Here is a 14,176-nt window from a genome sequence, read left to right on the forward strand (position 1 = left end):
GCAGGAGAGCACTCAAGCCTCCGTGGCTCACCAAAAGCATCCGGGAATGTCTCCTTGCTAAAAAGGAGGCTTATACCCAATGGAAAGAAGGGTTCATCACCAGGGAGGACTATTCTGCAGTTGCTCGGGGATGTAGGGGGGTAGTTAGGAAGGCCAAGGTGGAGATGGAACTGGGACTAGCTTCCCAGATTAAGGACAATAAGAAGTCCTTTTTTTTTAAATACGTAGGGGGTAAAAAGAAGGTCCCAGGTAATGTGGGGCCCTTTCAGGATGCATTGGGAAACTTAGTCGTCACACCAGACAGCAAAGCTAACATGTTTAACGATTTCTTTGCCTCCATCTTCCTAAGTAGGGACCAGGACAGCCACCTCCCTGCTGGGCCACCCTCAGGCCCTGGGGGAGGCACACCTGGGCCACGGGTTAGCAAGGATTTAGTTAGGGAGCTTCTGGAGGGGTTGGACGTCTTCAAGTCAGCCAGTCCGGATAATCTCTACCCTAGAGTTCTAAAGGAACTGGCCGAGGTCATTGCAAGTCCCCTGGCACAGCTTTACGAGCACCTGTGGTGCTCTGGTGAGGTACCGGAGGACTGGAAGAGGGCCAACGTGGTTCCCATCTTCAAAAAAGGCAGGAAGGAGGACCCGGGAAATTATAGGCCGGTTAGTCTTACCTCGATCCTAGGCAAGCTGTTCAAGAAAATTATGCTGGCACACATCCAGGAGGGGCCAGCAGGGGACTGCATGCTTAGGGGCAACTAACATGGGTTCATCAGTGGCAGGTCCTGTCAGACCAACCTGGTGGCCTTCTATGATCAGATCACCAGATCATTAGATGCAGGGGTAGCAGTGGACATAGTCTTCCTGGACTTCCGGAAGGCCTTCGACACTGTCTCTCACCCCGTTCTTATTAAGAAACTGGGGGGCTGTGGTGTAGACACCCACACAGTCAAATGGGTCGCCAACTGGCTGGAGGGCCGCACCCAGAGGGTGGTAGTGGATGGGTCCTTCTCAACCTGGAAGGACGTGGGCAGTGGGGTTGCGCAGGGCTCGGTCCTCGGGCCCGCACTGTTCAACATCTTCATCAGTGATTTGGATGAGGGGGTAAAAAGCACCCTGTTCAAATTTGCTGTTGACACTAAGATGTGGGGGGACGTGGGCACATTGGAAGGATGCAACAGGCTACAATTAGACCTAGACAGGGTACAAGGGTGGGCGGATGAGAATAGGATGGGTTTCAACACAGACAAGTGCAAGGTGATGCACCTCGGGAGGAACAACCGGCGCCATACCTACGGGTTAGGGAACTCCGCTCTTGTCAGCACAGAGGTGGAAAGGGATCTGGGGGTCATCATTGACTCCAAGATGAACGTGGGCCGGCAGTGTGGAGAGGCAGTAAGGAAGGCCAATTCCACCTTGTCATGCATCCACAGATGCATCTCGAGCAGGTCCAAAGAGGTGGTCCTCCCCCTCTATGCGGCACTGGTCAGGCCACAACTGGAGTATTGCGTCCAGTTCTGGGTGCCACACTTCAAGAGGGATGTGGACAGCATGGAGAGGGTCCAGAGCAGGGCCACTCGTATGATCAGGGGACAATAGGGCAGGCCCTATGAGGAGAGGCTATGGGACCTGAACCTGTTCAGCCTCCAAAAGAGAAGGCTGAGGGGGGATCTTGTGGCCTGTTATAAACTAGTCAGGCGGGGTCAGCAGGCATTGGGGGAGTTACTTTTCCCCCGAGCACCGCCAGGAGTGACCAGGAATAACGGTCACAAGCTGGCAGAGGGTAGGTTTAGGTTAGATGTCAGGAGGTGCTACTTCACAGTCAGGGCGGCTAGTGTCTGGAACCAGCTTCCAAGAGAAGTGGTACAGACTCCTACCCTGGGGTTGTTTAAGAGGAGGTTAGATAAACATCTTGCTGGGGTCGTTTGACCCCAGTATTCTTTCCTCCCATGGCAAGGGGTCAGACTAGATGATCTGCTCGTGTCCCTTCCGACCCTTGAAACTATGATACTATCTACAGATTCTTACCTCCTGCTTGCCAGTGCTATTCACACAATTAAAGGATTTTAGGGCATAGTAAATTAATTTCTCTCTGCCATAGGATAGTACTGTTGGGAACAAGTACTGTCCTATGGCAGAATAAATGCATAATTAACTGCATGTGTCGATGGTAACTGCTGCGTTCAGATTTCATAGATTTCATAGACATTAGGGCTGGAAGGGACCTCGGGAGATCATCGAGTCCAGCCCCCTGCCCAAAGGGCAGGAAGTCAGCTGGGGTCATAGGATCCCAGCAAGATAAGCATCCAATTTACTCTTGAAGGTGTTTAGTGTAGGCGCTTGAACCACCTCCGCTGGCAGACTGTTCCGGACCTTGGGGGCTCGGACAGTAAAGAAATTCTTCCTTATGTCCAGCCTGAAACGGTCTTGCAGGAGTTTGTGACCGTTCGACCTCGTCATCCCATGGGGCGCTCTGGTGAACAGATGTTCCCCCAGATCCTGGTGGTCACCCCTGATAAACTTGTAGGTGGCCATCAGATCACCCCTGAGCCTGCGCTTTTCCAGGCTAAAGAGTCCCGTGGCTCTCAGCCTGTCATCGTAAGATCTGTTTTCCTGATCTCTGATCATGCGCGTGGCTCTCCTCTGGACTCTCTCAAGCTTCTCCACATCCTTTTTGAATTGTGGAGCCCAAAACTGGATGCAGTACTCCAGCTGCGGCCTCACTAAGGCTGAGTACAAGGGGAGAATGACATCCCGGGATTTGCTCGAGAAGCATCTATGGATGCACGCCAGCATTTTGGTCGCTTTACTAGCCGCAGCATCGCATTGCAGGCTCATGTTCATCTTGTGGTCAGTGATGACCCCCAAGTCTTTTTCTTCTGTAGTGCTAACCAACGTAGCACTGCCGAGCCTATAAGGGTGCTGCAGGTTTTTCCTCCCAAGGTGGAGAACCTTGCATTTTTCGGTGTTAAACACCATGAGGTTCTCGTCTGCCCATTTGCTGAGCTTGTCCAGGTCAGCCTGGATCACCCGCCCATCTTCTGGCGTGGATGCTTTGCCCCAAAGTTTGGTGTCATCGGCGAACTTAGCCAGTCCACTCCTGACTCCAATGTCCACATCATTAATGAAGATGTTGAACAGTATGGGTCCCAGGACAGAGCCTTGAGGGACCCCACTGGTCACAGGGCACCACGATGAGTGACTGCCATCAATCACAACCCTCTGGGTCCGACCACGAAGCCAATTTCCCAGCCAGCGGATCGTGGTGGAGCCAAAGCCACAACTGGGCAGTTTGGCCAAGAGGTGAACATGGGATACCAGATCAAAAGCTTTTTTGAAGTCAAGATATATGACATCAATCTCTTCTCCCTTCTCCAGGTGATAGGTCACCTGGTCATAGAAGGAAATGAGATTGGTCAAACAAGACCTACCCTCAACAAACCCATGCTGGCTGTCCCTTAGAATGTTAGCCTGGGCCAGTCCCTCAAGGATGGCCTCCTTAATAAACTTTTCTAAGATCTTCCCCAGGATAGAAGTCAGGCTAATGGGCCTGTAGTTAGCCGGATCCACTCCCCTCCCTTTCTTGAAGATCGGCACCACATTGACCTTCTTCCAGTCTTCGGGCACTACACCAGAGCACCAGGAGTTTTCGAAGATCCATGCCAGGGGCTGGGCTATGACGCTCATCAGCTCCTTGAGTACCCTGGGGTGCAGGTTGTCAGGGCCAGCTGACTTGAAGGTATCCAGCTTCTCAAGGTGTTCCTTCACGAGGTCAGCATTGATGGAGGGTAGGGGATCCCCCTCACCCAGATTTCCCTGTCCCATAGCAGGCATGGGCATCCCATGTGACTGATGAAAGACTGACACAAAGTACCTATTTAATAGGTTGGCTTTTTCCTGGGCGTCAGTTGTCAGTTGCCCCATCTGGTTTAGCAGGGGTCCAGCATTGCCCTTGCTTTTCCTCCGGCTCCCCACATATCTGAAAAAGGACTTTTTGTTGTCCTTGATGCCTGAAGCTAGTTGGAGTTCAGTTGCAGCCTTGGCTTTCCTGGTTTGCTCCCTGCAGGACCGGACCAGCGCGGAGTAATCCTCCTTGGAGGTGAATCCCATCCTCCATCCTTTGTAGGCTTTCCTTTTTAGCCACAGTAGGTCCGCTAGGTCTCTGTTGAGCCAGGGGGGCTGCTGTGCCTTCTTGCTGCCTTTCCTCCGTGTTGGAATAGATTTAGCTTGTGCACTGAGGATCGCTTCCTTGAGAAACAACCACTCTTCTTGAACTCCCAACTCCCTGGGGTCATGGTCCCAGATTGCACCTGGTCAACCCAGCCAGCCAGGGGAAAGAGCCTGCAGAGCTGGAGCCTGACCCTCATGGCCCACCTAGCCCCTCCGCTGCCACCCAGAGCCCAGGGCTGACCGCATGCCTCCTGCCAGTCTGGAACTGCTCCACACCAGCTCTAACTGCTCCAGTCCCAGGCTGACACTAGGCTCGGGCTGTGGGTGGTAGTGGAGGGTGGCAGAGAGACTGGCTGGGGTATGAGAGTGCTGAAACTGTGAGCCATGTGTGCTAAACACTCGACCACCCTGAACTGCTGCCAGCCCAGGGCTGCAGCATTCAGAGCTGGGATGGAGCAGCCCTGGTCTGGCAGCAGGCTCAGGAGTTCAGCCACATGGCTCTGCAGTTATGGCACACTTGTGCCCCAGCCAGCCCCATCCTTTGCCACCCAGAGCCCAGGGATGAACTCCTGAGCCTCATACCAGCCCAGGGTTCTAACTGGGCTGTAACCCTGGCTCTAACTACCTCAGTCCCAGGCACATGTGTAAATATGTCTGGGAGCTGTTTTCTCTGGCACAAACTGCCCTCGAGCTTATTGCTTTTAGCTCATTGCTCATGTGGATAAACCTGGAGTCCACAGTCCAGATTCTCAGCCTAAGTGTTCTAGGGAGAGGGGTGATCTTTTGATTGTTCATCCTCTTCCCTTTCTGAGGTCCTGAAACTGGAGAAAAAAAAAAAAAAAAAAAAAAGGATGGAAAATTTCAAATGAATTCAGTGTCTAGAACCTAAGGATTTTTTCTAGGAAAATATGTACCTTTGAGAATTATTTTAGGGGACCTAACAGACAAAGAAGTTTTATGTTCTATAGGAATATTTGCAGTTGTTGTACCATGTCTAATTGTTAGAGTTATTAAATTTATTAGATCACTCAGGCTAGGGACAGACATTCCAAAAGCTGGAGCTTGAATTGATTCACTCTTTGCAGGTTAATCTAACCTGCAAAGATTGAACCAGTTTGCAAGTGGCTAGATGTTCCCTTTTCGTTCTGGAAATACAGCCCAGCCTGGGTGCAGGGAACAGCTGTCACTGAGCTACAGCTGCTGAGGATCAGTGTGGACCCATGAGCCCCTGCGAAGCCTTGGGGCTGGCTTCTTGGCTCAGCCCCACTGTGCGGCTGCCTTGGCTGGGGCTCAGTGGGGCCAGCCTGGGCCATGGGGGCCATCTCTGGTGGCTGTGGCTGAGTGATGGCCACTTCCTGTGCCCAGGCTGGGCAGCACTGCATAGAGCTCCCCCTCCCCCACTCATGGCAAGGGGCAAGGGAGGGAAAGGAGGAGGGGGGGAAGAGCTCCCCCTAACTGAACAGAACTCGCCTCCCTGCCTAGTAGGCAGGGGAGGGAGGAGCGGGGGAAGAGGACCCTTCTGGAGCTGGGCAGACCTGGACAGAAGCCCCCACACTCTGTGGGGGGGGGGGGGGCTGCTCTGCCCCAGCTACAGTGTCCCCCACCCCCTGTGGGAGGGGAGGGGGAATTTAACTCCCTCCCTGCCCCCTTAGCTTTAACGGGGCTGTGTCAGAACGACTGCAGTCCCTGCTGGTGGAACAGGGAAGGGAGGAGGGAATAAACCCCATCCTGGGCACTCTGGCAAGAGGCTGCTGTCCCTCCCCTTGCTGTTCCAGTGGTGGGATGTGGCCAGACACCATCCTGGCATGGCCCTGTTAAGGTGCAGAGGGTAGAAAAAGGGCTAATTCCTCCCTCTGTCCCTTTAGCCCCACTGCCAGGGTCTGCCAGTCCTGGCCGCCCCCTTTGCCACTTCCCAGCAGACAGGTGCCTGACTACAGTGCAGGGGGAAAGGAGGGAAGAATTAACTCCTTCCTTTCCCACTTTGCCTTAATAGGGCCATGCTGGCCAGTGTCTCACCATGTCCCCACCCCTGCTCAAACTAGAGAGCAGAGGGGTGGGGCCAGCCCTGCTCTCTAAAGCAGAGAGCATAGCCCAGCCCAGAGAGCATGCTGGTATGCTGGAGGACTCTGGTTTAATTTAAACCAGGAAAGGGTCTGGGACAGTCAGTTTGACCCAGATCAGTTAAGTCTGATACTACATTCAACCAGGTTCATCTTAAACTAGTTTTAGCCATTTTGAAACTGGTTTATGTGAACTAAATTTATATTCTGTTACAAGTTTAAACCAGTGTCTAATCACTTAAACCAGTTTGTGTAACTTCTTTCCCTAGCCTCAGTCTCTCAGTACTTGCTTCACAAGGTGCAGACTTGCTTTTGCTAATACCTATGTTTAACCTGTCCTTGATGCCCCATTTTTTCAAATCACCATTTCCTGAATGGCAAACATTTTAAGTTCTTAAAGGTTTATTTGAAAGCAAAACCAAAAGCTGCCATGCTTTTTGGATAGATGCAACAGCTGCTGTTATTCCCAAGATACCGTTTTCCTGAGAGTGGACTGCAAAAAAAAAAAAAAAAAAGTCAGTTAAAACATCAGTGAAGACTAAACAGTTCTAATTCTGAGTTGGGTTAACAACTCGCATTAAAAAGCTTTAAGATATTGTAGGGTTGAATTTGTGCCATTATTCTGCATTATTGCCATTTTAACTCATTAAATTAGCCAGCCAGTGACAATTCTAGTCTGAACACAGGGTTTATTTCTGAAGGTCTCAAATTTTACACAAAAGCGGTCATTTTAAAACCTCCTTTTCTTCGGGAAAGACTAATTAGAAATAGAAGGCTAGAAACAGCTTGAAATAGAGCATTACCACCATCATACTAATGAATGAACGGATGCTTTGTATGTAGAATTGTTGGCGTACAGGTAATGGAAAAAGGCAGGAACTGATTTAGCTAAAGAAGTAAATGGCTGTGGAAACACTACTTTGTCTTTGGTGGAAAGCCATGGCAATGAGGGATGTGTGACCCCTTGAAGCACCAAATTGCTAGTTAACTAGTTAAGTATTATTTTGTGTATAAAAACTGTATTGATCTGTATTTTAGATCATGGACTCAGGTTGAGGTCTGACCCTGCCACAACTGTCTTTAGCTGAGTAGATCAGCCAGAAGAGATTGAGAGATACTATCATGTTAATAACACTGACTAAATCATATGATAAACAGGGACTAGAAAGCCCACAACTTATGTAGAAATGGAAGCTGTGACTTTATGCTGAGCTCCGCTATGCATAAGTATACAGCTGTTAGTATAATCAAAGAAAAACCCTGTTTCATTATACTAGCAACCTTATATTTATGCATAATGGAGCCCAGCATAAAGTCACAGCTTCTGTTTCTCCTTTAGTTTTGGACTTTCCAGTCCTTGTTTATCATATGATTGAGAGAGAGAGAATGTATGTATGTATCAGATAAGCCTTTTTATGATATACTTTGTAACTTTTGTTTATTCAAAAAGTCTCTGTTTTTAAATTTCTGAATAAAGTCGAAGTTGAAACTGAATCTAGACAAGGTAACAGAACACCTTCAGAATACCTGTTCTCTGATGTGTTATTTTTGATGGATGTTAGAAACGTGGGAAATGCATTCTTCTTCTTTGTTCTAATATGATATAAATATGTCCGAAACGTGGGAAATGCATTCTTCTTCTTTGTTCTAATATGATATAAATATGTCCCTTTTTGCTTGCTGCTATCTCTGTTCAGTGTTGTTTTTGCTCTTTTGCCTTTCCCTCTACTTGTCACATGTATGCACTCAGTAAGGGTTGGATATACAGGGTTGGCTTTAGGATTTTCTGGAAGATTAAGGTGACTGATCTAATTTATTTCCTCACAAGTCAATTGACGTCATATAAACAGACAAGGAAGGTGCTGAAACTGCCTCTTTTTCTGCAGTACGAGAGGGCAGTCAGCAACCTAGCTGGTGCTTCTGCCTAATTAGCAGTGTTGGGGTTTCTTTTATATTTTTGGTTTTAGCTGCCTTTAGAATTGATTGCTTTACAGCTTATTTACTTTGGTTTATTGCTATGTGATAACTCAGTTACTGTTTCCAGTTCCAGAAGGTGAAATGAAATACAAAAATAACTCAAAATGTTTAGGTAACTTGGGATTTGAAAAGGGTTTGAACTTGGCATTTGAAAAGTATAGTAATGTCTTGTGTTGGCATAGAGCCAGGCACTAAGTTGAGGAACCTGTAGTATACTTTTCATGTTTAGTATTTTTTTGTTCAACTTGTTTTAAATCATTATTTAGCAAAATATGATATCAAACTCCAGTTTCTTGCCATAAAAAAAAAAATCAAATATAGCATCAGCAGTTTAAACAGGTTATGGTAATTGGCTCTTTCATTCGCAATATTTACTTTGCATTTTCAGCCGCTTAAGAATGTTAAAAAAGAAATAAAACTATAAAAAGATTTGTTGGGGTTTATTTGCATATGTATGTACACATACAGCAAAACGACTTTGTGCTGTGTCTGATCTTATATGCTGTATTGTATATACTATAGCACTTATTACTACTAATATTAGAGATAATGAGATGTCAAATGAGATGCTAAGTAATATGACTGTAACCCTTTACAGGCACTTTTGCCTTTTAAAGTTCTGATGTGTGGTAAATCTTATTTTGACCTTGTGGCTTTTGTTGGTAAGAATTATACACTGCATATTTTACATTTCTTATGAGTGTCTTACTTTTCATCTTGTCACTTATAGAAACATTACCTGACATGAAAACAAATTAAATCATAATTCTGCAATGCTCCTGCTCCTTTCATAAATCATATACCTTAATTGCTCCCAACTTTTTCCTTCTTCGTATTCCTGCCACCCTCAAAAACTATAAAGCGAGATTGATTGATTGGTATAGTGGTTTGGTATGTTTGGAAGGACTAGATTATGTTGAAAGGGTAGATAAATATTGTTGCTTTAAAGATAACATAGTAGTAGCTTCCAGCTGGGGTGCTGTGAGACCCTCTCAAGGATGCTGAGATGCTGTCTGTGTGAGCAGATAGATCAGCCTACACAGCCCTGTTCCCAGGTGTGGCATTCAGAGCTGAATCAGAACTGCAGGCAGAAGAACTTGGTGCTGCTGCTGCAGCTTCTTGGTCTGGCTCCGCATACGTCTCCTGGTAGCAGACGCATGTAGTTGGTTCTGTCTGGCCACGATGCACAGTAGCTTAGAGATAAAGTAGGTAAACAAAGACTTTACCATAGTGGTTCTTAACCAGGGTGCTACCAAATTCAGAAAAGTTATGGAGGGGTGTCTTGAGTCTAAAAAGGTTGAGAACCGCTGCCATACAACAATAAAATATTTGAAGCCCTGACAAATGTCAGTCACAAACCAATTTCAAGTACTTTTTGAAGACGACATAAAAATTCAAGGGGCGTAATAATTTAATGCCTTGAGAGAGATTGCACCAAAAGAGAAGAATTCATCTCATCCCAAGTCTACATATAAACTACACAAAACGTGAATGATGTGAATTGCTGGTATAGTCTAAAGTCGAGAAATGTTGAAGTTAGAATAGCATATTGTGGCTGCATCTACACGAGCGGTGGACTGGACAGTTGCTAGCATTGCTGTGCAGTACCATACCACATGGGGGCGTTTTTCGATGCTACTGCATGGTAGCAATAAGCTGCTACACAGTAGCATCACATCATGGTTAGTGCCTGGCAGTACTACTACATGGTAGCAACAAGCTATGGCACAGTACCTCATTGCTACTGCACTGCAACATCTGTAGATGCACCCACTAATATTTACTTTTTCATGGGACCGAGAGTTTTTGGACCAAAGTTCAGGTTCAGAAAATTGCAGTGAACAGAACCTATCAGAAGTGTCAGCTATCCATGCCTTATAACTAATTAGAAATTAATGGAAAGTAAGCATCAGTCAGGTTTTTACTTGGTACCAAAATGGGAAGTTTCGTATGTCATCTACAGGCCTTCAGGAGACTGAAGAATTGTTAAATTTATGTCTGAGGTGCATACACGTCATATATATGAGTTAATTGGTCTGTATTTAAAATGCATATATAATTTTAAATACAGACCAAGTATAGTTTTTGTTAGCTCCAAATCAAAATATTTTTAACAAGAAAACAGGAATTGTTATTGTGCCATATTTGGCATCAAATTGCTTCACAGAAGTAGTAGAATATCTTTCTAATTGGGAAAACATTTTGGCCACTGCATCTGTTATCAAAAATAAGTCCAGTTGTAAACTTTTTTTTTGTGAGGAAGGAAAAAGGAGGACTTCCAAGACAGGTCTGGAAGATTTTATCCTTAAAGGGAAAGATGCTTAAGTTGTTAGCAACAGGAAAATGGATTTAAATTGGAAACATTTGGATGACCTTTATAATAGCTGCATTTAGCATGCTGACAGCTGCCTGTGGGTTATTCATTTGAACCTGCTTAGACTATTAAAGATTGAAAAAATATTTTAATGTATGTGTGATATATAACAAGAAAAGCTATTGACTTTATGTGCAGACTTTTCTAAAATAGTTATATATTACCAAAAAACCTAAAATATAAATGTCAAAATTCACTTACAAATTCTGTCAAGAATACGACTATATTAAATATCTTTTCCAGAAAAGAATACCCTCCTCAGCTTCAAAAAATAGAAACTGACCGCATAAGATCACCTCAGTCTCGACCAATGGGTAAGATTTCATTTAGTTTAAACCAGAAAACTGTTTCAGTGTTTTTGTCTTGCTACTGTGGTTTGCTTCGGGGAAGCAGGAGTGTGCTCACACAATGCATGGTATGCTTATAGTGATTTTCAGTATGGATCATAATTTCTAAAAGGTGAGTTGAAGTGACATAAGAAAAGATACTTGAAGTGTTTTGAAATGATACTTTCATAGGTACATGTGGTATGTCAAAATGTGAATGCATTTATACATAAGCCACTTGAATCACATTAATATCTTTACAATTTATAGGTGATTATCGTCACAGAACTGAAACTAATAATGTCATACCACTCATGTACAGTTGTAAAGCATCCGTTTTCACTTCACAGGTCAGAAATCTGAAACCAGTTAAGTGATTTGTCAAAATTCACATAGAAAATCTGTAAGGAAATTTAAGATTAGATTCCTGATCTCATTCATATTCTAGTTTCTTCATTACAAGACCTTTGCTTGATGCCATTTTGTGGGTCACAAAGGTTGATAGCACTTCAAGGGTGACATTTATTTGTGACACAGTAGAGAATGGTAAGCATGAAAATATATAATGAGTAAAATATAATAATGTTAATATCCAAAGGTGGGTACACATTTTTTGTCAAGACCTGAGAACTAGGGGAAATTACTATTTTATCATGGCTGGAGGGAAGATGAATGTGCTGGAGAGAATGAGTCATTGGAAGTATTGAGTTTTCTTGATAGGAATCCACATGTGGTTGGGGAAGATTCTAAGGTCAGCTGTTTAACTTTTATTAATTCTTCTGGATAGAAATATAACCTTAAAAAGGATCACAGAAAAGTAGGGAAAGTCAATACCTACTTCTGTTACTTATGAATAATATATTAACATAGCTTTTCCTTTTTTATTATTTTAGGTAATTTAACTTTTAAAAGAAAGTTCCAACATCAAATGCTTTTTTAAATTCAACGTAAAATGTTAATGAATGGTTATTAGAGTAAATTGAACACTTCTTTTTTATTAAAGAAATAACTGTTTTCACAACATTATGCAAAGCAGCTTTAAAACAAAGAGCCTCTGAACACACTGTAAATCTGGGCTTATCCCCTAGTGGACTTTCCACTACTAAAGATTTGATTTTTGGTGGAGTGGAGTTGACTCAGTATTTTAAAGACCTAGGTTGCCTGCTAGGAAGTAGTGTTTAAAATGCAGATCCAATTCATGCAATGGTATCTAGAAAGTGACAGGCATCTTTATTTAAACCAGAATTATTAACATTCTTTGTGTTTGCATTTTTATTATTTAGCAGATTTGGTACATATTTCTCAGCATAGGTAAAGCCTAATTGTTTGTTATGCCTGTGGCTTACAGTGTTCTTTAATATTACTTCATAATAGCCTTTTATAAATTTATCATGCTCTTCAGTTGCAAGACAGTGTGTTTTTGGTTTTGTGTGTATATGTGCATGTGTGCGTGTGCACATATCTGCATGCATATATATATTCTGTTTTTATTTTTAGGAAGTCTGATGGAGAGCACAGAAGAGTCTGGATCAGAATCAGAATCTGAAATTAAGAGGAAGGTACAACAGAAACGTTCCTGCAGTTCATATCACTCTGATTTGCCTCTCTCTTCTACTACAAAAAAATGTTTAACCCACTTAGAGGTGGGTTAGATATAACATTTCTGTGAGGTTTTATTTAGCTTCAGAAACTATTATTCTTAATTGCTCTATTTGGGGCTTAAACACATTTAGAACTGCAACTTATTGGGTATATATTCTTAATATAAAAGAAATCTTTCAGTGTCTAACTTTATGGCTGGTTGGGGCTTTTTAATATGTGATAAGTACTTTGCACATGTAGCTGGTCTCAAAGTAATTGTGCAGTTAACCAGTTAATTGGGCAATACCTGTGACATGTAGAGGGGGCCTGAGGGTTTGACAGCAAACTAGGTATAAGCTTTATGTAGGTATCCATTCATACTATTTTATTGATAATTAATTGTGATTGTGCCTTAAAGTAGACCTGTCGCATAATTTTTTTTTAAACTATGAAAAAAAGAAAAACTGTAGTAAAGGTTAGGATGATTTATTGGAGGTGCACTGATACACTGGTCAACACTGTGTTGGCACTGATGAAAGGAAAATTAACATTATCTGCATTTGGCTTTTTTTGGCTGATGTGGCCGATAATGTTGCTGATAAATGCTGCATGCATATGCACTCACACAGCCCAGCAGCTGGGAGAGAAGCATCCAGCTGTTAAATCTACTTGGGGTGGAGGGGCGATCGAGGCCCCTGTGGTGAGGGAGGGAGTGGGGCTGAAGCTGTGCTTGGGATGGAGCTGTGAGTAACTCCTTTGTGGGGGTGGGGCAGAGGGTGGCTCCCACCACTGCATGGACCCTGGGGAGCCATGGGGGCATGTGCCCCACAGATCTGTGCACGGGGTGAGGGTGGGCTGCTGCTGTGAGGGTAGGGGCGGGGCCGGGCTCTTTCTGGCAGGGGTGGTCTGGGGCTGTGCTCAGGGTGGGCAATGGCAGCAGTTTCTGGGAGGGGGAACTACCATTCTGTACTGTAGCCCCCTCTCCCAGTGCTCCAGCTGCCCACACTGAGCATGTACCTGGCCCAGCTCTCTCCCCATGCCCCGCACTGGGAAGAGCCTGGCACTGCTCCCCATGGCAGCCCACAGTGACAGCCCTCCATTGTCCTGTGTACAAAATGGGGGGGGGGGGTAATGCACCACTCTCCCCCTCCCTGCACCCCCTGGACAAGCCATTCATGGCTCCATCCTACACACTCCCTCACTGCAGGGGCCTCAATCATCTTCCCTCCCCTCCACCTGCAACAAACTTACTAGATGGACACTGGTCTCCAAGCTGCCAGGCTGCATATTAGCAATCAGATCAGTGTTTATTGCCCAATATGGCTTGTTAATAATCGGCCATCAGCATTAGTCCAAAAAATCTGTATTGGTTCACCCCTATGATTTATATTTATGTTCTAGTTTTCCTTTAAAGTGGAAAATTGGACAGTTTTGAAATTTTTTTTCCTCTTAATTGATGTTTCTATAAAATAATGTAAAGATGTATTTTAATGGCTCATTTTATGATATTTTTTCATTTATCAATTAAAAGAATGCATTAGATGTTACATAGTTTGCATGTACATGTTAGGATTTCCATGGTATAATTTTTAGTAATTATTTATTTTAAAGTTGTTAAACTGTTTATCTGAAGCTATTCTTTTTTTATTTTATAAGATAGTTGAAACATTTATTAATTCTTAAATAAGGGAAATT

General features: G+C 44.3%; 1 protein-coding gene across 7 annotated transcripts in view; it reads left to right on the forward strand.

Moving 5' to 3' along the window:
- SENP6 (SUMO specific peptidase 6) overlaps nucleotides 1–14,176 on the forward strand; it is a 134,382-nt gene that overhangs the window by 60,819 nt on the left and 59,387 nt on the right. For 6 of the 7 annotated variants that reach the window (XM_090035214.1, XM_090035160.1, XM_090035194.1 and 3 more), the window contains 2 exons: nucleotides 10,818–10,888; nucleotides 12,398–12,543. In XM_090035214.1, coding sequence (XP_089891340.1) covers nucleotides 10,818–10,888; nucleotides 12,398–12,543 — 217 coding nt within the window. The remainder of the gene's footprint in view (nucleotides 1–10,817; nucleotides 10,889–12,397; nucleotides 12,544–14,176) is intronic. The other variant, XM_090035184.1, reaches the window with a different exon arrangement.

Source organism: Crocodylus siamensis, chromosome 1 (assembly GCF_052110815.1).
Source record: "Crocodylus siamensis isolate JL-2025a chromosome 1, ASM5211081v1, whole genome shotgun sequence".
Classification (NCBI taxonomy): Eukaryota; Metazoa; Chordata; order Crocodylia; family Crocodylidae; genus Crocodylus; species Crocodylus siamensis.